This window comes from Prionailurus bengalensis, chromosome E1, assembly GCF_016509475.1.
Source record: "Prionailurus bengalensis isolate Pbe53 chromosome E1, Fcat_Pben_1.1_paternal_pri, whole genome shotgun sequence".
In the NCBI taxonomy this organism is placed as follows: domain Eukaryota; kingdom Metazoa; phylum Chordata; class Mammalia; order Carnivora; family Felidae; genus Prionailurus; species Prionailurus bengalensis.
The window spans coordinates 20,312,519-20,339,938 of record NC_057347.1 but is presented as its reverse complement, the minus strand read 5'-3'; the positions used below and the strand labels follow the sequence as shown (position 1 = coordinate 20,339,938).

The 27,420-nt window shown below is 42.4% G+C and overlaps 1 protein-coding gene across 1 annotated transcript in view; it reads right to left on the bottom strand.

Annotated features, from left to right (window-relative positions):
• The window catches only part of PSMD11 (proteasome 26S subunit, non-ATPase 11), a 30,371-nt gene extending 3,853 nt beyond the window's left edge, over positions 1–26,518 (bottom strand). Inside the window, exons 1-9 of the mRNA XM_043583684.1 lie at positions 26,347–26,518; positions 23,917–24,018; positions 18,010–18,134; positions 12,050–12,121; positions 11,620–11,677; positions 9,022–9,216; positions 3,389–3,533; positions 2,584–2,644; positions 873–935 (exon numbers count right to left, since the gene is read on the bottom strand). Coding sequence (XP_043439619.1) covers positions 873–935; positions 2,584–2,644; positions 3,389–3,533; positions 9,022–9,216; positions 11,620–11,677; positions 12,050–12,121; positions 18,010–18,134; positions 23,917–24,018; positions 26,347–26,437 — 912 coding nt within the window. The 5' untranslated portion in view covers positions 26,438–26,518. The remainder of the gene's footprint in view (positions 1–872; positions 936–2,583; positions 2,645–3,388; positions 3,534–9,021; positions 9,217–11,619; positions 11,678–12,049; positions 12,122–18,009; positions 18,135–23,916; positions 24,019–26,346) is intronic.
• Positions 26,519–27,420: the final 902 nt, after the last annotated feature.

Genomic DNA, 27,420 nt, shown 5'->3' with positions numbered 1-27,420 from the left:
CTCAATATCCAGCCTCATGCCAGCTGTGCTATAAGGTGTTAAGCAAGCAAATCATGACAAGTAAGGAAGTGAATGAAACCAGCAAGAAAGCTCTGCAAAGATGATGAATCTTGGGGATCACCCACAGCCAAATGGTGTAGCCTCTGTCCACACTACGTTTTTCTTCCTAGATCTAGGTTTGTTTTTATTAGGTTGGTCAATATACTCAGACTAAGAGAAGAGAGGCTCAGAAGAGAACAGATAAGTCTCACACTACTGCTCAGGCAAGTTCTCCCTTTTCAAACCGTCACTAACAATGAGTGGAAGGCAGAGGAGACAAAGAGAGCCTGAAGAGTGAACTGAGGAAGTGTGTTCCAGTCCACTAGCATACATCAAGACTTCTCCTTTGCTGACAGACGAGAAGCAGAGCTGACATTTCTGGAGCTGAAGGAAACCCTGAGACCGTGGAATGTGGGACAAGTGCCAAGCCTGGCATCGAACCCTGACATGTGAGCTGTGGGGCTTCGGGCCTTCTCGCTGAACCCCAGCTCCCTCAACTATAAAATGCAGGTAAGAGGTTGTTGTGAAAAATTAAGTAGAAAAGGATGACAGAAACAAATGTTTGAAACTGAAAGTTACTATATATAAATGAGGTATTACAACTCAACAAGTTTCATTGTACAAAAGTGCTCAACTCTTTCCAGATTTTGATACTGTACTATAATTAAGATGTAACCATTGGGGAAACTGGGTGAATGGTACATGGGATCACTGTGTACTATCTTTGAAACTTCTTGTGGAACTATTATTATTTACAAACAAAAAGGTTTTTTTAAGTATGTAAATGCCCCTCTCCTCCACCCAATTCCCTACCAACCCGATACCATGCTTACCTTTTCAAAATCTGCCAGTGATCTGTTCTTGCTAGCCTGAGCCACACATTTTAATGCTTCTGTCTAAGAGTAAAGAGAAAAGCAGTGAAAGTGATCTATTCTGCACTCAGACCTCATCCACTAAATGTCATAAGCAGTACGCTATGTCCACACAACTTTTGGATGCAAGGAAGAACCTGCCCCACCATTGTTTTTCAGAGGCCTGGGAAGAAAAGCTAGAAAATGACGAGAGAACTATGATCTCTTTACCCCTCCTCCAAGGCTCTTTATGCCCAAGCCCCCAGACTCTTTTTGCCCTTAGACCTGATCATACCTGTGCTTCATCAACTCTCATTCTCCCAGGTTTGGTACAGAGCATGAGCCAAGGTCTATTTTCATTAGGGCTGAGACACCAGAATTCTACATATTACACTCAATGTTAAAATGCCACAGAGGGATGAAGGTACAATCAGTGGCTGAGAGCAACTTCTAACCTGGTTAATAAAAGGCACTTCACCAAGCTATCAAGTCTCCACTCAGCAAGACATCTACAATCTTTCTGGGAGACTGTTCTGACTCCTGCTTGAAAGTGGTCATCAAGGTACAAAGGACCAGAAGGACCTCCTCTCGTACCAGCCTATGCACTTACATAAGGACGCTATGTGTTACACAGCAGACTTTGAAATGGTGCAAAACTAATCATTAGTCTGTCTCAGCATTTATGCCAGACAGAACAGATGTCACAATTAGAAACGCCTGGAAATGAGAGCCAGATAACCCAAGTTCAAAGTCTGGCTCCACCATTTACTACTTACCTGACCCTGTCCTGGACACTTGAGACCTCTCTTAGCCCATTTCCTGAACTCTAGTTCCATACAGGCAATGAGTCCTTCAATGTAGTAATAACGACTATTCCTGTGGTCAAAACTACAAGGGGATCTGAAACTTTTTTGGATGAAAAGCCATTTAGGACCACTTGTAGAGAAGGACAGTTTCTTCCATCTGTTAGGGCCATTCCTCCAAGGACATAATAAGATTGTTAATGGGTCTATTGTTCAGAGACAACTGCATTTGAAATCCAGAAAGATTACTTTTACTTTACTAGTGATAATCAAGCAAAGTACAAAGAAGGGATGGTCCAGACTTCTGAGACCACCTTTATACAGGTCATACTCATACCTACTCAGGCACAAAAGGGGCCCCTCCTGACTATCAAAGGCCTCTTGCACCACACACACTGAGGACATGAATTGGAAAGGTACTGAGCAACACTTGGATGAGCCATCAAAACCTAGTTTCTGCACCAAGCACTTCAACCTCCCTAAAGCACATGTGCACCAGACCTTGCCAGGCTCCAGATTCTTGGAGAACCCAAGATTTCATAGTCTGCACATATTAAGTTAACAAATCAGGCTCAAGATAGATAAAATTTTTGGTCAAAGCAAAATGCAACCTAACTTGTGCAAATGCTATGGTTCAGTTCTTATAACTCCCTCAAACCACCTGATGTCCATAAGAGCACCAAGCACAGACTCTCCAGGCCAAGAATTTAACAGTACAGGAAACACACTGCATGGCCTTAAGGGAAAGGGGTGGCAGGGGGCGAGGGGGATCACATGGAGAATACAGAATGGAGAGCTGAAGAGCACTGGTCTCACTGTGCATCATGACTGACAATGTGCTGGCCTCAGAGTGAGAAGAGGATCAGAACTGCAGTCAAAGTATTCCCTACCTGCCTCCCTGCATACCGAAGCGCAAGTTTCCCGCTCACCAAAGCCTGGACATCTTCTGGGCTAGAAAAAAAAAGACAAACTTGGTCAACTGCTCCAGGATGTTAGGCTTCTAAGTATAGGTTGAGGCAAATTTGTCTCAGAATTCCATGGAGAAGACCGCCCATAGAGGTTAACAGTCCCCACACCCAAACCCACAGGCCCCTCACCTCACAGAAGGCAGGCTTTCTTCACTCTCTGCCTAAGCCCAGGACTTGAGAGCAGAAAAACTCCAGCATTAAAAAGAAAGCAGCACTGAACGTCCCAAAAGTAGTAGACCCAACAGACAGAATAATGTCGGTCAATATCTCATTACTCCCAAAGGAATGTTGATAAATTCTGTAGAATTCCTTATGAAAAGATCTGTCATACTTGCTGTTGTCCCCTTTCTCAAACCTCTCCCTAACCTCTTCCTTAACCCACCCCCATTCTGGGTGGCCCACCTGGCCAGTGCTGGACTGTAAGCTAATTTCCAGGCCCACTGTCTGGTGTTCAGCAACTCTCTGGTCATAATAATTGCAGGATGATGAGAACACTCCAAGAGAGTCTGGAAAGGAGATTTCTAAAATCTGTCTCCCTGATTCTCAAAGACTAGCAAGGAAATGTGCTCTGGAACACCTTCAATCCCCCCACTCTATGTCAACCAGCCCCAGAGGTGGCCACTTCTGCTTCTGTAACCAGCCCAACTCCCTGTGCAAGCCATCTGTATGGCCAAAAACTGAGGTGAAGAACTTGAGTTCTCATACCCCCAAGTTAATGTGTACCTACGTGTTGAGCATGATTTTGCACAGCAACATGTACTTCAGAGATGTGATGGCCTTGGGGCTATCGATGGAATCATAACCCTCAAATGCCTCATAGAAATATGAGTATGCAGTTTTCCAATCCTTCTCCTCTGCTGCATGGATAATACCTGGGCATTAAAAAGAAAGGAGTAAGAACCATATGAAATAATAGAACCATCAAAGATCAGAGCTGGGAAGGGCCTCAGAAATCTATCCCAACCCCATCTACTTAGTGATGAGGTCAGGAAGGGATAAAGGGCCTGCCCCAAAGTCAATGCCAGCTAGTGGCAGAGCTGGGATTAGACCCAGTTCTTTAGTCACCAAGTTCAATGTCATCTTGACAATATAAATTCCAAAGGAGTTAGAGACCCTACTCAAAGGGGATCCTAAAAACCTTTAAAACGCAGGGGCAGGTGGGGAGCGCTAACATCTTTCCCCAGGCTTCCCATCACATCACCACCATGGTTCTGCTATCTTCTGAAGCCACTAGAAAAGGCCACGTTTAGCCTCCAGGACGTCACCCTCATAGGTCAGGAAGTTCAACCAAATATCCTGGACTGCCTGAATGACTTGTTTTGGTAACATGTCTTTAAGACAGCTTGCCTAAGCTTGACATTTTTATATGTAAGCAGCTCTCATAAGAAAAAAGAAATCCAATCTCTTATACTCTCATTTCAGATACTTGTCATTTACAGGTGTGCTTTTGCCTAGATGCAATCAATAGACTTCATATAATGCTAGACATATGAACTTAATTTAACTGGACATGGTTAAGCAGTACTTCCTTCTGCTGATAGACTACAGTTTAAATAATTCTCTATCATTTAGAAGTTGGAAGGGCACCTGGATGGCTCAGTCAGTTAAGTGTCCAACTTTAGCTCAGGTTGTGACCTCATGGTTTGTGGGTTCATCGGGCTCTGCACTGACAAGCTCAGGGCCTGCAGCCTGCTTTGGATTCTATGTCTCCCTCTCTCTCTGCCCCTCCCCTGCCAGTGCTCTCTTTCTTTCAAAAATAAAAAATAAACCTTAAAAAAAAAAAAAAAAGCTGGGTTGTTCCCAACAAGGCTAACTTTGATTGAACTTGCTATTACTTGCAACCTACACTATCACTTGGGATAACGTGAAATTTAGTTTTTTCTAGCTTGGGAGGCATCTAAGCCCTCAGAGTCTGTATTAGTTCTAACTCCACTTCAGCCTTTATGAGGTTACAGACCTCAGCCCCATTTGTTTATTACCACAGTGCTTCCCAACATTCTTAACATCAAGATACACAGAAAAAGTATTCAGCAACTTGAAATAAAAGGATAAAACTACTTACACGTGACCCAAGGGAACAATGTTTCAGCACATTTTATTTATTTGTTTGTTTATTTACTTATTTATTTGAGAGAGGGTGCAAGTGAGCTGGGGGCAGAGAGGGAGATAGAGAATCCCACAAGGGGGAGGGGGGGAGGGAGGGAGAGGGGGGTAGAGATGGAGATTGAGAGACAGAGAGAGAGAGAGAGAGAGAGAGAGAGAGAGAGAGAGAGAGAGAGAGAGAGAGAGAGAAGTGGAGGTCACCCAAGGCAGGGCTCGAGCTCACCCAATGCGGGGCCCGAACTCACGAGCTGTGAGATCATGACCTGAGCCAAAGCCAGTTGTTTAACTGACTGAGCTACCCAGGTGTCCCGTGTTTCAGCACATTTTAAACCCACCTATCATATACTTGCGTGCCTGTACACCATCTGGGAACTTGTGACTTAATAACCATTTACTGAGTGTATGTGCCACACCCCAGTACTTTTAAAATACTCTACCCAAGAAACCTCTCATTTTGAGGCTAAAGGAATCACCCTTCTTCTCTACTGTTCTTAACTAAAGAGAGCTGGAAAAAATCCACCCTTCTCTGTAGCCAAGGAGAGCACCCTCAAGAATGTCCAACAAACTATTAACACTGCTAAACTAGATTAGACAAATCCCCATTTCCCACACCTCCTGGTCCTGAGCTAGAAGAGAACAGACCAGACCCACAGTAAGACTAGTTTTAAAAAAGAAAAAGAAAAAGAAAAAGAAAAGGTAAAATAAGGGCCAAGAACTGGTATACTGCTTTCCCAAATACAGTAATAAATAAGGCCCACATTAGGACTCCAAGCAACATGGCTATTATAGGTTTATCTATTTATTTATTTAAAGAGAACATTTTTTGAGAGAGAGAAAGTACGCACGTGAGCATGGAGTGGGGGCAGGCAGAGCGAGAGAGGGAGGGAGGGAGAGGGAGGGAGGGAGAGGGAGGGAGAAAGAGAGAGAAGGAGAAGGAGAGAGGGAGGGAGGGAGGGAGGGAGGGAGGGCGCGAGAGACACAGAGAGAGAATGAATGAAGGAATGAATGAATGAATCGTAAGCAGGCTCCACACCCAGCACAGAGCCTGACTTGGGGCTCAACCTCACAACCATGAGATCACGACCTGAGCCGAAATCAAGAATCGGTCCTTTAACCGACTGAGCCACCCATATCCCCCAGGAGGTTTATTATTTAAAAAACAAAACGGGGGGCGCCTGGGTGGCGCAGTCGGTTAAGCGTCCGACTTCAGCCAGGTCACGATCTCGCGGTCCGTGAGTTCGAGCCCCGCGTCGGGCTCTGGGCTGATGGCTCAGAGCCTGGAGCCTCTTTCCGTTTCTGTGTCTCCCTCTCTCTCTGCCCCTCGCCCGTTCATGTTCTGTCTCTCTCTGTCCCAAAAATAAATAAACATTGAAAAAAAAAAAAAAAAAATTTAAAAAACAAAACGGGGCACCTGGGTGGCTCAGTCAGCTGAGTGTCTGACTTCAGCTCAGGTCATGATCTCACAGTTTCGTGAGTTCGAGCCCCGCCTCCAGTGCTGACAGCTCAGAGCGTGGAACCTGCCTCAGATTCTGTGTCTCCTCCTCTCTCTGCCCCTCCCCTGCTCACCCTCTGTGTCTCAATAATAAATAAACGTTAAAAAACAATTTTTTTAAAAAACAAAACAACACAGCAACAAAAAAACTGAGACTGTCACTCATTCAACACAAATATTAATGCCTACTATGTGCCAGGAACTGATATAATTACTACAGAGAAAATATGAAGAAAAGGCCCTCATGAAGCTCACAGTCACACAGTGGGAAAGATGGTCACCAAAAGAGAAACAAGACTAGCACCATGTACAAAAGAATAGAGCTTTGATAGGGAAGTCCAAAAGAAAAGAAAGCACAACTGGATCTGGAAGGGTGCACAGGAGTCTGCCAAGGGGATATATGAGAAGGGGGAATTTCCAGGCAAAGAAGACAAAATACACAAAGGCACAAAAGTAGGAACACATGAAGTTATCTGGTAACTGATGAAAAGATGCTTTCCTTTAGCTTGCCATGTTAAAGTAAAATGTAGCCTGGGAATAATAGGAAACCACTGGAGAATTTCAAATAAAGGAGTTACATGATCAGATTTGTGTTTGAGAAAAATGACTTTGGGGTCAGTAGTGGATTGGGAGAAGTAATCAGCAACGGTTACATCAGCAAAACATTGCTCCAATGCCCCAGACCTTTATTAGCACAGTGACTGTAGGATGGGGAAGGAGGAGGCAGGTTTGGAGACAAACTAAACCTGATCTAGCAACTGACTAGATATGAAGGGTGAAGAGAAAAAGGAGTCAAAATTAACCCAAAGACAGTAGCTTGAGAAACATTAAACCAATAATGATACTACTCACTTGAACAGGACAAAAAGGTTGAGAGAGGAGTTAGATAATAATTTTGCTTTTTGACATGTTGAGACTGAGACGCCTGAGACATTTAGGTATGTATGTCCATTATGCAGCTGGAAATCTGGACCTGGAATTTAGGAGAGAGGGAAGCTACTGAAGGTCTAAGTGAAGAGACCACTGGTGGCATGCAGCAGCGAAAGCCACAGGTGAGTATGAGATTTGAGACAGGAAACAGAACAGGAAGAGAAAGAAGCTAAGAAACACACTGAGAAACACCCACACTTAAAAGTCAGTCACAAGGAAGAGGAAACAGCAAAGTGTGACCAAAGAGAGTCAGTCAAGGGAGGAGAACCAAGAAGACACTGATGTCAAAGAAGACTAGAGTGTTCAATAGGGTCAATTTCCCCCCAAAAGGAGAGGTTATAAGGAAGTTATTGACTTCTTTCAAGGAGTCAGTAAAGGAAGGATACTTTTTCAGCTTTTTCAAGAAACTTGACAGAAAAAAAGACAGCAATTTAGAAAGGAGAAAGGCCTATGCTTTTGTAGCTGGGGCAGTTCAAGGACTAACAGGAAGATCCAAGGGGAGAAGAAAGACTGAAGACTCAGAATGAACAGAAGGACAGGTAAAAGAATCAGTGACAGAAATTCTGGAGAGGAATGAGAAGAGGGTTCATGTACACAGGGCCTCCATTTCCTCTGAGAAATCAGATGCAAATTCATCTCTTGCCCATGAAGGAGGGCATAAGGAAAGAGGAGCAGCTTAAAGCAAGTACCAATACTGGTGAAAGCTAGGTGCTGTGGTAAGAGCTTCACGTTCATCATCCCATTTAATCCTCACCACGATCCTATGAGAAGGTACGACTATTATCACCATTTTACAGATGAGCTACAGATAAATAACTTGCCCAAAGCCACACAGCTAGAAACTGACAGAACCCCAATTTCAACCTAGGAGAGGTAGTTTGTAGAGCTTCTGCTCTTAACCTCTGAATGATAAAACATATCATGTGATATTCACAATACCTGATAAGCAAGTAGGACAGGTATTCTTTCGCTTATACAATTATAAACAAAGATTGCAGAGGTAACACCAGGACTTCAAACTAGTAGTCTTTTTTTTTTTTTTTTTTTTTTTACTGCTTATTTATTTTGAGAGGGGGGATGGTGGGAGTATGTGCAGGGGGAGAGAGAGAGAATCCCAAGCTGGCCCTACACTATCAGCAAAGAGCCCAACTCAGGGGCTCAAACTCACGAACCGTGAGATCATGACCTGAGCTGAAATCAAGAGTCAGATGGTTAACCGACTGAGCCACCCAGGCGCCCCTAAACTAGTCTTCTGCCTCCAATTCCAGTGCTCTTTCAATAATGATGATAAACTAGAATAAAAGCTGCTAGCTACAAGAAAAAGCATTCTCCTGCCAATCCATGGCCTCCTAGCCCCAATATTCACACACTCCATCAGAAAGGTATCCACTACACTCAACTGCAATTGGGGGTAGTAGGGGAGGCATTCCTTTAGCCCTGATCTGAGGCCCTATGGAGAAGTCCAACATGCTTTACCAAGGTCTCCAAGTGACAAGAGCCTTGGGTTAGTCTAATTCTGAAGAGAAGTGCTACCACCCTAAATGAGTGACTAAGGTGGAAGTTAAGGGAGCTTTTTAAACTTGTGAGACCATTCTAGGCTCTTGGCTATAACAACCATCATGTCGCCTGGACCACCACAGATAACCATGTTCTTAATATATTTTAGGCAGTTAACAGCAAGTTAATAGGAAGGAATGTATCCTTCTAATTGGTTTCTCTGAGAAGCTTGAGTAGAATCAGCCAATTACATTCTCCATCCCCATGCCCCCCATTCCTCCCCACTGTAAGATAAGATGAACTTTAAGAAAACATGCCATGAGTAGCTAGGGTGTTACCTGATTGCATATCCAATGTGGCCTGCAATTTAGGGGGGCAGTAGATAGCATTTGCTGTAGTTCGAGCAGAGGTTAAGGCAGCTCGGGCTTTCGGCAGGTTGCTCAGGGCATGGTATGTTTTGCTTTCTAAAAGCTGTACTTCCACCAAAAGGGCTTTGTCATCCATCTTTTTCAACTCCCGCAGCAGCTGAGAACCTGGAGCAGGAAAAAATATATACCCCTTTGTTAGCCATAATCTTAATACCTTAATACTGTAACGTCTCACTCTCCCACCCTCATAAGAACACTCAGGATAAAGAAACTGGCCTGAACTCAAGAGAGGTAGTCTATTTGCAAGAATTAATTTTTTTTTACTTATGTGCTATTTTCTCTTCCAAAAGAGAAACACAGACCTCTTTGAAGTCTTCTACATACTAAAGACAACATTAGGGCCAAAAATCCTATAAGCTTACTCAGAAGATCAGAATACAGTGAGAATCTCCACCCAGAACATGCTGAAACTAGTTATTCAGTTCAGACAGCCACCTGGTCTCATTCTCTTCCTGTCTAGCAATCATAATACTACATAAGAAACGCCAGGCACTAAGATTGGAGGGGGAAGGAAAGAGTTCTGGATATGCCACTGTTCTCCAAATACACCTTCTTCTCATCTCAGATGAGAAAATCAAATCCAAGTAGACTTGCATCATATATACAAATTAACTCAAAATAAATCAAAGACCTGAACATAAGAGTTAAACCCATAAAACACAGGAGTAAATCTTTGTGATCTGGGATTAGGCAATGATTTCTTAGGTATGATACCGAAAATGTAAGCAACAAAAGAAAAAACAAATGGGACTTTAAATTAAAATGTGCTTCAGGGGCGCGCCTAGGTGGCTCAGTCAGTTAAGCGTCCAACTTCGGCTCAGGTCATGATCTCACAGCTGGTGAGTTTGAGCCCTACGTTGGGCTCTGCTGACAACTCAAGAGCCTGGAGCTGCTTCAGATTCTGTCTCTGTCTTTCTCTGCCCCTCCCCCGCTCACGTACTGTCTGGCTCTCTAATACAAATAAACATCTAAAAACAAAATTTTTTTAATGTGCTTCAAAGGACACTATTCAAGAAAGTAAAAAAGCAACCCATAAAATAGGGGGAAAAATTTTGCAAACCACGTATCTGGTAAGGGACCTGTATCTAGAGTGAACAATAAAATGACAACCAACCCAATTAAAAAACAAGCAAAGGACTGAATAAACATTTCTCCAAAGACATACAAATGGCCAATAAGTACATGAAAAGATTCTCAACATCATTAGTCATCAGGGAAATGCAAATCAAAACCACAATGAGATACCACTTGCACCCCCCATGAAGATGGCTAAAATAAAAAAGACAATAAATAAATAAAACGTGGCATAACCACACAATGGATATTCAGCAATAAAAACGAATAAAGTACTGATATATGCTACAGCATGGACGAACCTTGAAAATATGCCAAGTGAAAGACCATATACTACAAGATTCTATTTATAAGAAATGCCCAGAACAGGAATATCCATAGAGGCACAAAGTAGATTCATGCTTGCCTGGGGGGGGGGGGGGGGGGGGGGGAACAATGGGAAGTGATAACTAATGGGTACATGGGTACAAGGTTTCCTTCTGGGGTGATGAAAATGTTCTGAAATCAGATTGTGGAATGATTGGACAACTGTGAATATACTGTATTCGTGTAAATTCAGTGGTAAAAAAACAATGAATTGTACACTTTTAAAAGGGTGAATTTGGGGACACCTGGGTGGCTCAGTTGGTTAAGTGTCTGACTCTGGATTTCGACTCAGGTCACGACCTCACAGTTCACGAGATCAAGCCCCATGTCAGTATATTCATATTCTCTCTCCCTTCCTCGCTCTCTCTCTCTCCCCCCCCCGCCCCTCCCCTGCTCACGCATGTGTGCGCTCTCTCTCAAAATAAACTTTATTAAATAAATAAAAGGGTGAATTTTATGGTCTATGAATTACATCTCAATAAAACTGTTGTTTTTTTAATGCTACTATTTGAATCATATGAAATCCCATTTTGCTGGATAAAAACTAATACTGGCAATTTTTTCAACTTTAATAGAGAACCATAATCTTTCATCTGGGGAAAATAGTCCAGATCTACCCACTAATTTAAAAAAAAGAAAAAAGAAAAAAAAGAAAGAAAGAAAAAAAAAAAAAAGCAGCAGGCAAAGACTCCAGGGTGTTTAAAGGCCACACAGGGAAAGCCTTTAGTCGGACCACTCTAGCTGCCATATACATTTGCACCAGTTAACTTCTTGGGCTTTAAGAGATTTTAAATATAATTATAAACAAGTATAGTAAATGTAATAGTCAAACACTTGCAGTTTGATCCTTTTGGTTTCTAAATCTGACAGACTAACTCTGGGTAGTTATTCACAACTTCCAAATGGCATTTTTCCATGACAGGTTCAGTAAATGTAAGCCACTTTAAATCCTTCTTAGAAGTAAACAGAACATAAGTTGTTAGTATGTAACTAGTAAGAGTGGCCAGGTTCAGAATACATTTATTTAGCCAGCTAGGATGCCTTATTACTTTCTACCAGCTTACTTACCCAAATGCAATGCTTCCTGGTACCTCTTGGTATCAAAGTACAAAGACACCAGTCTTGCCTAGGAAAGAGAAAAGGCATTGACTGACAGAAAGAAAGAAAAAGGCCAAAGAAAGAAATCAAAGATTGACAGTCACAGAACTGTTACTGTTGAATACACAAGTCCTGGAGAGAGCACCAAATCCAGCCCATTATCTCCTACCATGGCCAGTGATTGTTAACTTTACTGTGCTACTGCTTACTCTTCTGAGCCAAACAGTAGGTCTATCTCAAAACTGCCACCAGAGTATTCTTCTGAGTGGGATTACTATCAATAACCTTTGGCTGCCTGGATAATACAAAATTACTGAAAATACTTTGATCAGAATTGTGTTAATTACATTCACAGTCTAATGCCCAAAGACCTGAAATCAGTACTAGTGTAGGCACATACCTCCAAAGCTTGGCGTAAGAAAGTCCTTTTCTCTGATTTGGCCCATTCGATGCACTCTAAACACAACTCGACCTGCAATGAAGAGACAGTACGTGCAACATGATGTCCTCACATTCTTCCCACAGACCTTGCTTTGGAGAACAACTTTAATTCCCTCCTTATATATTACCCATGTTGCTCTGTTTAATGTCACAGGGGACATGCCTTGATCCACAGTATCTCAAAGTGTAATGGTTACATCATAATGGAGAATCAACTTGGTTTTTTACACACAAAGTATTTTTGTGCTTAGATTGTGTTCTTTTGGAAAAGAGCTTCCTTTTTAAGATTCCTCTCCTACCTTCCCAAAAGGAACCCAGAACTTCCAACATATATAGCCCTGGAATATAGATTTCTACAATGGATGAGAAATCTTTAAAGCAGAAACTTCTGCAAATAGTAACAGTAATGTGTTAATACGAACCCACTGGTAATAAAGGGGAGAAATTCTCAGACTAAGCACAAATGCCTTGTTCCTAACACTTGCTTATATGACTCTAAAGGCCCTTTCCAATACTAAGAAGTGCAACCAACCGATTCATCATCACAATACAATACACTTAGCACATACTAAACGGAGAAAAAAAAATAAAAAAAATTTAAAAAAAAACTAGAATTAGCCTAGCACTTAAAAGGACTTTAAAGCTTTATTTAATGGTATGCTTTGGGAGCACATGGCTGGCTCAGTCAGCAGAACATGTGACTCCTGATCTCAGGGACGTGAGTTTGAGTCTCATAATGGGTACAGAGCCTGCTTTTAAAAAAATGAATAAAAATAAATAAAGGTGCTTTGAACCCCCAGTTCTATCTGCCACCCAAACAGTGATATAACATGCAAAGTAACTGATTTAAAGGAGTGTTGTCACTAGATGGTCTACATGCCATCAGGCATCTGTGACATCTTAGCTTTGAGAAAGTACATATTAACTACTTATATCACTTATATACATATTAAGATCTTATATCACTTCCGTTGGGGCAAGTTTTGTTATTAAGATTCCTAATGAAAGCATAAGATAAAAAGAAACTGAACTTTCTAGAGAACTAATTGCTAATACAACAAGTCTTTAAATCCAAAGTTCTCTTAAGAGGTGTGTAAGGAAGGAAAAGGAAAGGAACATAATCCAGATTGACAGATCATCTGCCTTTAGATCCTAAGTTCCAAGCTCAGTGAAGAAACAGATGACATTACATGGTATTTACCGGACTCACCACCCTAAGAGTCACTGGAACCTTTACAATTCACTGAGGCCCCCTGGTGGCTACTTAATCTCCAGCACTAAATTCAACCGACCTAATAAAAATTCTACAAAAACTAAAATAAAAGCAAGCCAACCACAATTTCAGTGTTCTGCATTATGTTCTGAAAAGCCAACCTCAAAGTCAGATCAGTTCATAATGTGAATGGAACTGAAAATACTTTGCTGAATATGTTTAACAATGAAAATACAAGAGTCCTTAGTCCTGTAAGTCTTGGGAGGGCTAAGAAATGCTTACCATGCCAGTTTTACACAGGGAGCTTTTTCAGAGAATACAAAAATGGACGCCGAGGCTCCTGATTCAGTAGTCTCGAACAGAACCTGGCCACTTGGATGTAGACCTCTAGTTAAGAAACACTGAATTCTACTCCAGCATCTCACCTGTCCCCATTTCCCTGACAGTCCAGATGTCAAGTGACTCGCTCAAGGTCACTTAACAGCTACTGGGATCAGAACTTGACCTTATCTCCAGTGCTCTCGTTCAGGTCAGTACTGGTATTTCTCCTAAAGCAGGGACTTTTTTACAAACTGAACTGAGACCTGTTACCCATTACAGGTGTGCATATTCTGCACTATCTAGGACTGTAATTGGTGACACCAGCGCCTCAAATTAAGTAAAAATTTTAAAGGCCATTGGCCTTGCTACACAACTATTTTGTTTGAGGCTTTGTGCCTTGTTAATGCTGACAATGACTGATAAAGGGGATAAGAATGTATGAGAAGCCCATGCTTCTAGAGGAAGCCCTTATTTGAGTACTAAACCTTGATTGAGTACTAAACCTTGATGTGGTCGAAATCAGACATTTAAGTTTTCTTTTTTTTTTTAAGTTTATTTATTTATTTTGAGAGATGGGGGGGGGGGGGGGCACAGAGAAAGGGAGAAATGGAGAAAGGGAGAAAGGGAGAATCCTAAGCAGTCTCCACTCAAGGTCAGTGCGCAGAGCCCAATGTGGGGCTTGAACTCACAAAAACGTGAGATCATGACCTGAGCCGAAATCAAGAGTCAGGCTCTGACTCCCCGGGCTCCCATTCAGACATTTAAGTATTTTTAAAATGACTTTACTAACTAAATCCTTATGGGAGAAAAATTACTACTATTCCAAGTCTGAAGTCCTCTAGCATGAACTCCTTTCCACTGAAATAACTGTTTCAATAACAGGATTCAATATAAGGTTTCTTAAAATGTACTATTGTGGTTTCAGTTGGATAGACTATACCAAAAAATGGCTTTCCATAGTCAATTACCTAGAGATCCCTGAAAGGTAAAGTTAATTTTGAAATTTCAGTTTACAGGGGTGCCTGGGTGGCTCAGTCGGTTAAGCATCTGACTCTTGATTTCAGCTCAGGTTATGATCTCACAGGTCATGAGTTCGAGCACCTACATCAAGCTCTGTGCTGACAGTGCAGAGCCTGCTTGGGATACTCTCTCTCTCCCCTCTCTCTGCCCCTCCCCTGCTCATGTGTGCACACACGCACTCTTTCTTTGTCTCAAAATAAATAAATAAATTTTAAAATAAAATAAAAAAATGAATCTTTTTAAAAAATGAAATTTCAGGGGCACCTGGGTGGCTCAGTCGGTTAAGTGGCCGACTTCACCTCAGGTCATGATCTCGCGGTCCGTGAGTTTGAGCCCCGCGTCGGGCTCTGTGCTGACAGCTCAGAGCCTGGAGCCTGTTTCAGATTCTGTGTCTCCCTCTCTCTGACCCTCCCCCGTTCATGCTCTGTCTCTCTCTGTCTCAAAAATAAATAAATGTTTAAAAAAAAAAAATTACAAAAAAAAAAAATGAAATTTCAGTTCACTCTGGCAAGAGTCAGGTTCAGTCCCCTCCTCACCCCAATTCTCCACTCCTCTCCCCTTGCCAACCATCCCCTCACTCTCTTACCCCACCCCCTTACATCACACATACATCCTCACTTTCTGGGCTCCAACCCTTAGTGCTGTCATTGACCCAATCCTCACCTTTTGGAATATGACAAGCTGAAAACTGTTCTGTAGATCTATCTGACTTCTGCTCAATCCCCAATCAGAAAAAGGCAAGGAAAAATTCCTTCCTCCAACCTCCTGGGTACCAAACTCCCCAGCATAAAACTCCTAGCCCTCTTAACAATGTTCTGAAACAACTTTTGCCTCAGGCTGCAATACTACTGTGACAGGGACCTATAACTTGCTTCCCCATCCTTTCCCATCACTCAATCAAATATTAAAAGAACCTAGGTTTTTCCAAGATGAACACTAGCTCCAATTTCCCCAAGCCAGAGACCTTGAGTCCCCTAGAGAAATGTAGTAACAACACACTTTTATCTCAATTCAATAAATTTATGTCTTAATTCAACAAAGTATCTCCTACGCATCTACCACAGGGAAGGCATAATCCACACACTCCTCCAGCAAATACTAGTTCTGTAGCTCCTCTGCGCCAAACTACTCTAAGTACCAAGGGTACAGCAATGGACAGGACAAAGTAGCTACCCTCACGGAACTTATATTCTAAGGAGTAAACAGATGTTAAAAGTAAAATAAATATGAAGAAAAGTAAAGCAGAGACAAGGATATGTTAGACAGGAGGGCCTAACCAGACATGGGGCCACATGATAAGGCCAGTAAATCCCACTAGCCAATTACAGGACAGTGCTAAATTATGATTTAATAGACTTCCACAAAGGAGTAGGAAGACTGAAGATTAAACAAATCCAGCTCTATCCGTGGAGTTAACTCTACGCTCTGTGAAGGGACAAATTCCAGAGACGTCGGTGTACAAAGGAGCAGCTTTGATAATTAATTTTTCCTGCCTAAAAAGTTCCAAGTAGGGGCGCCTGGGTGGCTCAGTCGGTTAAGCGTCTGACTTCGGCTCAGGTCATGATCTCGCGGTCCGTGAGTTCGAGCCCCGCGTCGGGCTCTGTGCTGACAGCTCAGAGCCTGGAGCCTGCTTCGGATTCTGTGTCTCCCTCTCTCTCTGACCCTCCCCCATTCATGCTCTGTCTCTGTCTCAAAAATAAATAAACATTAAAAAAAAATTTAAAAAAAAAAAAAAAGTTCCAAGTAACACATATCAATCTGTTTCACACTAATGTTTCTTGGTCAGCCCATTATAAGGCACCCTATTTCAAACAAAAGATGGTGTCACTTTTTCATGAGAACAAAGTATGATAAATTTTTTTGAAAGTTGAGTTAGAGTAGAGTAACACCCCTTCCTTTAAAATCACTTTTTTTTTTTTGAGTCATTCATAAAAATAGTTCTAATGCTTTGGTTCAAAAGGCAGCCATCTAAATATTATCTATTTTTGGGGTGTCTGGGTGGCTCAATTGGTTGGGCATCTGACTTCAGCTCAGGTCATGATCTCACAGTTCGTGGGTTCGAGCCCCATGTTGGGCTCTCTGCTGTCAGCACAGAGCCTGTTTGGGATCCTCTGTCCCCCTCTCTCTGTGCCCCTCCCAGCTCACACGTACACACGCTCTCTCACTCAAAAATAAGTAAACATTTGGAATAAATAAACAAATAAATAAATATTTTTGACCTACCATCATGAAACATAGTTCTGCCACAAATTTGAAGACTTCTCTACAAATGGATTTTCTACAAATAAATTTGGTGTATGGTATTTAAACTAGGTTTCAAAGAATCGTTAAGACTAGAGAGCAGATTTTACAAAAGACCTGATTTCAAAGTGGGATCCATATGTCCTAGATTTCTGAAATTCATTATTTACTCAATGTTTACTGTGCCCTTTCATACCTTTTACTTGTATAGCCACAGAGATTACAGCAAACAATTAGACATATAACCAACCAGCAATTCCTACCCCTGTCCTTACATATCTGACATTTTATATATTTATTGTCTGCCTTCCTCATTAAAATATAAGCCTCATGAGAGCAGTGACTGTGTTTTTACAAATGTATCCCCAGTACTGAAACAGTGCGTGGCACACAGCAGGCACTCGGTGACTACTAAGCAATGTGTCTATAGGAAAGACAACAACTATATTCTTCCTACAAACAGATTTAAGCAACCAGAATATACCCTGTTTGAATCTGCTGCTTTTTACAGAGTAAGTTTTAACTTTGGTGGTGTCTCCTCCTGAAGTGCAGAAATACAGCTATCTTTAAAAGTTCAGAAGAGGCTCACTGATTCCAAACAGGCACTGATTCCAAAGAGGCACTCTTCAATACAGGTCTGGTCTGAACTTGCAGACAACACGTACAGGTACAGGTACACCAGAGTCACTTCCGCACACACAAGACACAAACACATGGATGCTCACCCCTCAATAAAGGCATATATGCGGTACAAAACACGCCAGGAAGGGATGCCACAAGACTTAGTGCTCACAAGGAGCTTTGTGACACAGAATGAAAGGTACCACAGACACAGAAAACATTACAAAGGTGTGGCAATACAATACCTCAAAGACAAGAATCAGTTTGTAACCCTGATGTAATGAGGATTCCAGGGACCACTGACAATCTCCACTTACAAAGCAAAGCATGGAACAGACCCAAAGTATCAAATGCCCTGTAACAAAGAGAAACTGACATGATAAGTCCTGAGCTGTCCTCCCAGCTGTCCCTTCCACATTAGCACCACAGTGCAGGCAGGCATTTCTTTCACTGAAACAGATTTTTTTCTGTACGGTCTACCTTCTGCCATTAAAGTAGCTTACCTCCTGCCCTGTAGCTGCTTCCATATCAAGAAACAGATCAAGAAGAGATCGGACCAGACGAGCTGCCTTAGCCTTGCTGATGGAATTCAAGAAGGGTCGCACATACTTCAGGAGTCCTCCAAGCTCTGCGTGGAAGGTAATTCAGAAAAGAAAAAGTAAACATCAATATTAGAGACAAAATACCCATTAAAATAATGATCCAAGCTCATAAAATCCATCTAAATGAAGCATAGTAGGAACATAAAGCATTCTTAGCAGGTAACAGAGTAGCAAAAATGAGTCAACAACATATACCAAATACATATTCCATTCCGTACTCAGCTCCTGGATTACTATGAGGGCCCTGGGAAAAACTCACGTCTCTAGGCCTCATTTACCCATCTTAATGAGAGATAAAAAGCAAAGCCCTCAGTCTCAGAACACAGTTTTCTAGAACGTGAAATATGCTGTGCTTCTGACACCTGAGGCGAAAATCACTCCCTCATAGCCAACAAATCTGATCAGGTTACAGGAGGGTTGTTTTGTTGTTGTTGTTGAATTTCCAAGTCCACCGTGGCAGCTCTCCCCCTTAAACAGATGAAGATTTCAATTCCAGGTTTCTTCCTCCTCCCTTTTCAAAGTTCTCCCCCAGGTTAGACTTTTAGCAATATCCCTTTCCTGGCACTCTTCTGAATAAACTTTTCACAGAAAAGTTAGGATGTATTCCCCTTAAAGATATACTATCCATTAAAGATATATTTAAAATTCCTCATTAATCTGCAAAGCTTAAGTCTTAAACTATGACCAAAACAGGTGTCCATCACAGAAGTTTTTCTCCTTATAGGAAAAGAAGGTGGAACAGTAATTTTAAGGGAGCATCTTTGACCAAACTATGACCAAAACAGGTGTCCACCACAGAAGTCTTTCTCCTCTTATACAGGAAAAGAAGGTGGAACAGTAATTTTAAGGGAACATCTTTAGAAACAAGAGTAAAAACTGTAGAATATTTCAACTCAATAACTAAGAAAGTATTTGGAATGTAGGTTAAAATTACTTTAGTGCCACCGCCTCTTTAATATTCTTCAATTGTGGACTCACCCTCCTGAGGATTCTAATTCAGGGCAAGCAAACCTCACCCTCCCGAGAATGCTAATTCAGGGTCCTGAAATCCTCATCTGCCTGAACAGTAACAGGATGCATGGGGCTGCGTCAGGTACAAAAGGAACTTTATACATAGAAAAGTTCATCTTTCTCTTCACTCTCCAGTACTGACCTTTGATTCCACTAAGGTTTTTCCCATTCTGCCACTCCATTCATCCCTGCATAGACTATACATGCTTCTGCTCTCATGTCTCACTCCTGCTGCATTCCCATGTAGAATCGCTCCCCCACCTTCTTGACCTATGTAAACCTTACATATCCTTTTAGGTCCAGCTAAAGTCCTGCTGAGTCTTCCATGACAACTCCAGACCACACTGATTTCTCCCTCTCAAATTCTTTTTACATTTATACAAATCTTAATTATATGCTCATAGCTTTACAAAAAAAACTTTAGTATTTATTTTTGAGAGACAGAGTCCGAGCGCAAGCAGGAGAGGGGCAGAGAGAGAAGGAGACACAGAATCTGAAGCAGGCTCCAGCCTGAGCCGTCAGCACAGAGCCTGATACGGGGCTCGAACCCACGAACTGTGAGATCATGACCTGAGTTAAAGTCAGGCGCTTAACTGACTGAGTCACCCAGGCGCCCTCACAATCATAGCTTTTTAAAAGTAGTCTAGTACAGGAGCACCTGGGTGGCTCAGTCGGTTGGGCATCCAACTCTTGGTTTCGGCTCAGGTCATGATCTCACAGTTAGTGGGCTCAAGCCCCGCATCAGGCTCTGTGCTCAGAGCTCGAAGCCTGCTTGGGATTCTCTCTCTCCCTCTCTCTGCCCTTCCCCGACTCACTCTCTCTCAAAATAAATAAATAAACTTAAAAATTTTTTTAATAAATAAATAAAAGTAGTCTAGTACGATGTCCCTTCTCCCACAGTATTTCCTACTATGACAGAACAATTCTGAATAATCTCTAATGACAGAAATTGTTCAGAAAGTAGACTATTCGGATGTTGGTCAAACTAAATTGTTCCTTTATTTAAAACACAAGTCTGTACCCTCTTTCCACATGGCTTCAAATCTCTGAAGATAACTACCATTTATATCTCTCTAACTTTCCCTTTCTCCAAGCTAACCATCTTTAGCTATTTCAACTCTTCCCCCAATGTCCTGGTTTCTAGATTCCTTGTCACTGAATAAACTCTAGTTTGCAAACATACCATTTGTGGTAACCCAGAACTGAAAACAACTCTCCAGGTAGGATCTGACCAGTAAAGCCATGGCCTAATTCTCTTGATCTCGCCACCACATGTAACACAAGGTAGCCTACTTCCTTTTTCCTAATAGCATTTTTTGTTTAGACCGAGTCCATTAAGGTCTTTTTTGCATAGACAGGTAATTCCCCATCTCCCTGTTTTGATAAATACTTTTAAGTATGTATCTTTATACTTACCACACTGAATTTAATCTTGCTGGCTTTGGCAGTAACTTTGAATCTTAATCCTGTCCTCTACTGTACTGAGTCATCTACAAAAACAAGCAGGCCTTCTGAAATGGCTTTAGCCATAATGCCAGATGCTGACCAGAAAAATAAGGACAGATCCCCAGGACATGATGCTAGAGACTTCCCTTGAGGTTGACAAATGATTTTCATACCCTTTACCTATCATTAATATTATGGAAAATGTTCAAATATCTTGCTTACATGTAATCTGTATCATTCCTCTAACCCAGAAATGGGCAAACTTTTTCTGTGAAGGGCCAGATAGTAAATATTTTCAGCTTTTTGGGCTATGTGGTCTCACTGGCGGGTACTCGATTCAGCCACTGTAGTGCAAAAGCCATCAGACAATATGTAAACAAGTGGGTGTAGCTGTGTTCCAACAAAACTTTATTTACAAAAACAGCTGGCAAGCCCCTGCCTATGGAGCTCTGCAAATCTACTGGTCTGATAAGGCTAACCAGAGAAGAGAATGGAGGTGAGTTTGGAATAATCCTTTCTTAATAAACCCACTGTCTTAAGTGATTAAAACCTACTTATCAAATAATCTGTCCCAGATATTAATGATTACCAGTTTAAAGTGTCTAGAAATTATTCTTCTCATTATCTTCACGCAAAGAGAAATAATATTTGCCCATCCTCAGTTTTCTTAATACTTCTTCATCCTCCATGACTTTTCTCGGAATAATAATAGTGGCTCTATAAATATATCTGCTAGAACTATGCTTTTGATATTAAAAGACAAAAATTGTCAGAGCCTAGAGACTTGAACTTATTTAAAGAGACTATCTGCTCTCTCTTCTCTCACCTAACTTGGCTTTAATTCTCTTTCTGATATGTTCTTTCTCTTTTTGAAAATCATTTTCCTTCCTGGAAAAGGCTGAAGTGAAACATGAACTAAGCAGCCTGCCTTCCCTCTAGCACCTGCTAGCATTACAGTAGTTGCTCTAAACGCTGAGTGTTACTCTTCTTACCCTAACCAGAAAACAAATGACCTCTTCGTTGCCAAAGACTCACCAATTTTTTTTTATTCCCACAGAATCTACTGACTTTTTCCTCCTATTTATTTATATTTATATGACCAGAATTTCCTTTTTAGAACCTCACAGAATTCAACATAATCCTTTTAGAATCTCAGGCTATGATATCTGCAGATCCTGACCCCGGCCATCGTGTCTGATGGTGCTCAGCACCACTTTCAACTACTATCATGCATCCAACCTTGCCTTATTCACTAATTCCCAAATGACTGCTGTAGGTCAGGGACCTTATCTTACATTTTTTTAATGGAGTACTTAGCACAGTGCTAGCTGTATATTAAATGCATAATAAAACAAAACTGTAGGTTGGGAATAGACATCTCTTCTCCGGGAACCAAAAATCAAACAAAAGAACTTCTAAAGTTCTCAGGTACTGAGTCACCAAAAGGAGAAGGGCAAGGAATAAGAAGATAAAATGAATAAATAAATAAAATTATAAACAAATTCAAGCAGAAATAAACAAATAAATAAAATTCAAACAGAATAGTTAATATTTTGGGATAAATTTTTGAAGTGTTGAATATACTACATGCTACTTGTAATTATCCGTGCTACTGGAGGAAAACAAACATTTGGATATTTCAACAACCGAAAAACCTTAAATCACTTCATCTGACTTTCTACCTCTTTCAAGAAAATTACCTTATTAATTATATCGTGTATGGACTAATTATCAAAACTATTATGCAACACCAAGCTCACATTAACTGACAGTCCAAAGAAATCCATAAATATGTTAAATAGGAGGGAAATCAGACTAAAAAAAAAAACAAAAACAAAAACAAAAACAAACACAGGGGCACCTGGCTGGCTCAGTCAGAAGAGCATGCAACTCTTGATCTTGGGGTCATGAGTTCAAGTCCCATGTTGGATGTAGAGATTACTAAAAAAAAAAAAAAATAAACCTCAAAAATAAGTAAATGAATAAGTAAATAAATAAATTTTCTAAATGGAGGGAAAAAAACCAGTACCAACCACTGATAATCCATAAATGATTAACTACAGAAAGCAATAACCATTATACCATAAGACTATGAGCTCTGAAGTGGGACTAATTGATTCAGATCCTGGCTCTCCCACATACTAAATAAGTGACTGGGTAAGTTATTTAACTTTTCTGTGTTCAGTTTCCTTAGGTGTAAAATGGACAATTGTATCTACATCATCAAGTTGTTTTGAGGATGCAATAAACTAAATCATTTTTGTGCTTAAAAATGCAACTAGTTGATAGTAAGCATTTAAAAACTGTTTTTATCCTAAATATTTTTAATGATATTTTAAGTAAGATACAAAACCCATATAAACACATCCTCCTAACTGCATACATCTTTACTCAACTTTCTATTGCCTAAGCTTAATAATAAGTTAGTTATCCTCAACTGCGAAAAATCTTAGTTCTCAAGTTCAAGAAGTTTTGCTAACTTACACCTTCTGGGGAATATTATTTCGGGGAAAGTAATCCAGGAGGTTACTTACCAGAGCTTAATCCACTTAATTAAATAAGATCTAAATTCACGTTAAAGTTGACAAAAAATCACCCGTTTTAAGCTTAAGCAGCCTTCTCTCTCAAGCCTATTACCACTTTACTGGTCAAAGACCCTTCCTGGTCTCTTATTCCAAGGTCACACACACCCATCATCAGAATAGCATCTGAAGCCTACAAAATCAGTGGTTCAATTACAACTAGAATGTTTGGGCAGTGACATGCACAGAGTCCCAGGTAACAGTGGAGAAATCTTGGGAAGGCTCTTTCCATTTGTTGTCTTACTTACTCTGTATCAGGAAAAAAGGACTCACTCTCTCTCTCACTCTCCCCCCCCCCAAAGAAACTCATACCTCTCTCGCTCGCTCTCCCTCCCTCTCGCTCTCCCTCTCTCTCTCTCTCTCTTCGACTCACTTGGATGCAAAGTCCCTAGTCATTTTCAAGACAAGGGCCCAAGTCGCTATCCATCTTAAGTAAAACAGAGCTGAAGTCACTGAAGACTGCTGCTACCCGTGCTGCTGCCCTTATGTAAGGGAACACAGTGAAAATTCCAGCCAGAAGCAAATCAGAGACCACCATATCCCAGCAGGGCCAGGAGCTTCCCTCACCCGCAGAACAAAACCGTTCCACGGAAGAACAGAGTTTAAAGTTCACCCAGCTTCCTCCTAAAGAACCGAAGCTCAACAAGTTGACAATAAAATGACTACCAATAAACTGTGTGGATGCATTCCTAGGATCCTTTACAGAAACTTGAAAAACCTCACCCAACATTTCAGGCAAAAGAGAAAGCAAGCCATTTGCAGCACTTACCTGCAGCTTGTCCAGTCTTCGCCAAGAGAGACCCGAGTTCCAGGATACTCTGCTCTTTGACCTGCACTGCCTCCTCATCATTCTCCTGAATGTCACGCTTCACTAAGAGAGGAAAATGCAAACCTTCTTAAAATTCTGACAAAAAATGAAGACTGAGGGAAATTTCACCCTCACAAGACCAATTACAAACACTGTCACCAAAAGACAAGTTCTAGATAGCTAAAAACAAACAAACGCACAAACTCTAAAAGTGAAATCAACATGTGGGATACGTCCCATGTAAATCATAAAAATAGATTTCTCTCTGACTTTAAATGTGCCTTTTCATTCTATCAATTAGAATTTCCCTTACCCACCTACACTGAAATTTCCATTGCAGTCACTTGGTTAAAGCAAAATTCAAACAAGTTCTTCTTATTTGTGGTGGTAAGCCCCATGCTGGGCACTATGTTACTGAAAATATTAAACATACGTATACGTTTACCTGCCACAAACTAAAATCAAATGACCAAGTTACTGATGAGTAAAAAGCCAAAAGTCTTTCAATAAACTTTAAACCTGTGTAAAGCCTCACTGATGGGTGTGCTAGGGATAAGCAGTTCTAGGAAGCCGTTCAGGAAGAACAACCCAATCAAAGCTCCAGTGTGATCCTTAGGAAGGACTGGTGCTTTGTAATGGATGCAGGACCTGTTAAAATAACTTTGTTCTATCTGTCCCACTTTCAGCTGTTAATAACTACTCTACCACTCACACACTGAATAACCTCTCCGAGTTTGTGGTGATAATTTTAGCGATCATCACTAGTTATCACTTCTCTTACAAAGCATCATGACTTGACAAAAACCAAGACTTTGATACTCCATGATGGAGTCTGGAAAAAGTACGGCTGTAACCATCATGACTCAAGCTTGCTCTAACAGGGAGGCTTTCAGGCAACTCTCTCCTAGTAGAGTGGAAATCACAAAATGTTCCAACTACAATTTTTACTAATAGTTTCACATTATAAAAGACAAAATATTAGGCACTAAGCACACATACAAAAATAAAATCCATACTTCTCACATTCGTGTGTACTCACAGAATAAAAATACATGTGTGACTGAGATGACTCAGTTCTGTAACTATAATAACTTAATTCAAGATCAGAACTTCAAAACGAAAACCTTTCATTTACCAATACGATCCATCCACAGATGCATCTTAACCCCCATCTCCTCTCCGAGCCTCCAAAAACCCCAAAGACAAAGACATCAAGATCCTGTCATTGTCTTTTCTCCCCTGCAAGTCAGGAATATCAAAATACAACAGACTAGGAAGTCAACACGAAAGCCAACATCCTGGAGGTCCCACATACACGTGCATTCTTACACTACTTGTTGATCCAATTCGAATCTTCTCAAGCTACATTAAAAAGATCACATTACTACATGTGCAGTGAAGAGCAAGCCCATGCCCTAACCGAACCCTTTACGACTGAACATTAAAAGCCTTCTGTCCTCACAAATTTCTGTTCACACCTGAATCCCGATAGAAACCTGTCGTAAGGGACTGGCTGGAGCTCCCATTTCAGTTTTCCTGTTGGGCGCAAAGCTAAGGCAATCATACTACAATGTACCGAAAAGTGTCTTTAATTTCTTCCGGCCGTGTGCAGCCGGCCGGTTCCCCGAACTCCGCGGCTGACAACTAACTCCCCGAACTCACTTCCCACCTTCTACAAGGGAGACCAGGACGATTAGTCACCTCCTCGAGTCGGACGCTCCCATCTCGCTCTTACACCCTACACGGGGGCAAAGGAACGTCTCGGGCACCTCTTCAAACCAAATGCCAATTGTCAGTGTGTGTCCCCTCGGTATTTTCCACATTCAGAGAGAGGTCTCCCTTTAGTGGAGACTTCCGATGGGAGGCTGGGGAGAGGTAGCAGCTCCCAGCGTCCCGAGGAAGAAAACTCCAAGAGCAAAGCGAGCGCTCGCGCTGCCACCCGGAGCGGGCTGTGCTGATAACAACGGCGGGAAACCCTGCCTACAGCGGGTTTCGCCAAGGCCCTTCAAATCGAGGCTCTTAGTCCTGCTCGCGACAAGCCCGCCGGCCGGCACTGCTCCCGGTCCCGGGCCAGCCCGCATGGGCCAGAGCTGGGGCAAGGCTGGGGAGTGGTGGGGGCCCCGGCTCGGCCCACCCTCCCACTCCACGCTGAGCCCACCGTGAGTCAGCAGCCGGCGAGGGAACGCCGGGGCTGCCTCGGGGCTTCCCACCCGGGTGGGACCCAGGGGGCTCCAGGGAGCTGCGAGCGGCCTGTGCCCCCGGCCCGGCCCCCCTCACACACAGTGAGTCAGCAGCACCAGAGCCGGATAGCCCGGCCCCGCTCCCCCGCCGCCGACCCGCACAGGCCGAGCTGAGCCGGCAGGGTCAGGGAGGGTGCGCGGCGACCTTTACCGATGGAGTGGAGAATGTCGATGGAGGCCTCCCGGTCGGTGCTGAGTAGAGACTGGGCTCTCTGGAACTCCACCACCGCCGCCGCCGCCATCTTACCGCTTTCACACCGTCCCCGGCCGCGGCCGCCGACGCCGGAAGCACACTCCCGGAAAGCCCGCCCTCGCGTCCCTCTTCTCTCATAGCCCCTCCCTCCCTCCCGTTCCCAGAGCACCACGGGAGTTGGAGTCTCTCAGCCGGGCAGGGCATGAGGAGTGAGGGTGAGCACTGGGGCGCCTTGGCTGGTGGGCGGCAAACTCCCCAGCACCGCCTAGCGGTCAGCCCGCGGGCGAAAGAGGCGGTGCCTAAGAACTGGAGCCGGAGGCTAGTCTCCACCCACCCCAAAAGAGGCCTCTTAGCGGCGACTCCCTCAGCTCGCCCTTGAGAGGAGTTTTTGAACCCTCGCCTAGGTATTCGTGGAGAGCCGTTTGGCTTCCTTTGTAGCTTCCACGTTTAACCACTCATTCAGGGCAATGAACGATCTTATAAAGTGCTCGCAATGTGGCAAAGAATAGCACCATTCAAAGGCGTTCAAGTGTCTAACGACATTTGTCTCACACACACACACACACACACACACACACACACGCACGCGCACACACTTTCCAGGCTAGGATCCTATAGAATCATAGCCAGCCTGTGATTAAACCCACCAATGCCGGGGAGAACTGATGTTGGAAAGTGAAATGTCATCTTTGCCCCATTCACTCAATATCCCTCTTGGCAGTCACACCAAAGTCTAACGGCTACCTGGACTCCAAGGCTCAGAAAAGAAAAAAACTGGAGTTTTCTCTCTAATATCTCCAGTGCCTTCAACTAAAATCAGAGATACCTGAAAGGCTGTCAAGTGGCAGGAGAAAAGACCTTCTATGTGACCACTGAAGGGAGAGCCTAAGGGAAGGGCTAAAAATATAACAGAGGCAGTTCAATATGAGGAATATTTTTCTCTGGGTGAAGACAATCCAAAAAAAATATGTTGTCCCCTAAAGGGACCTGTAAAGGGAATCAACATTGCTCTCCTCTCTGACTGGGTTAGGC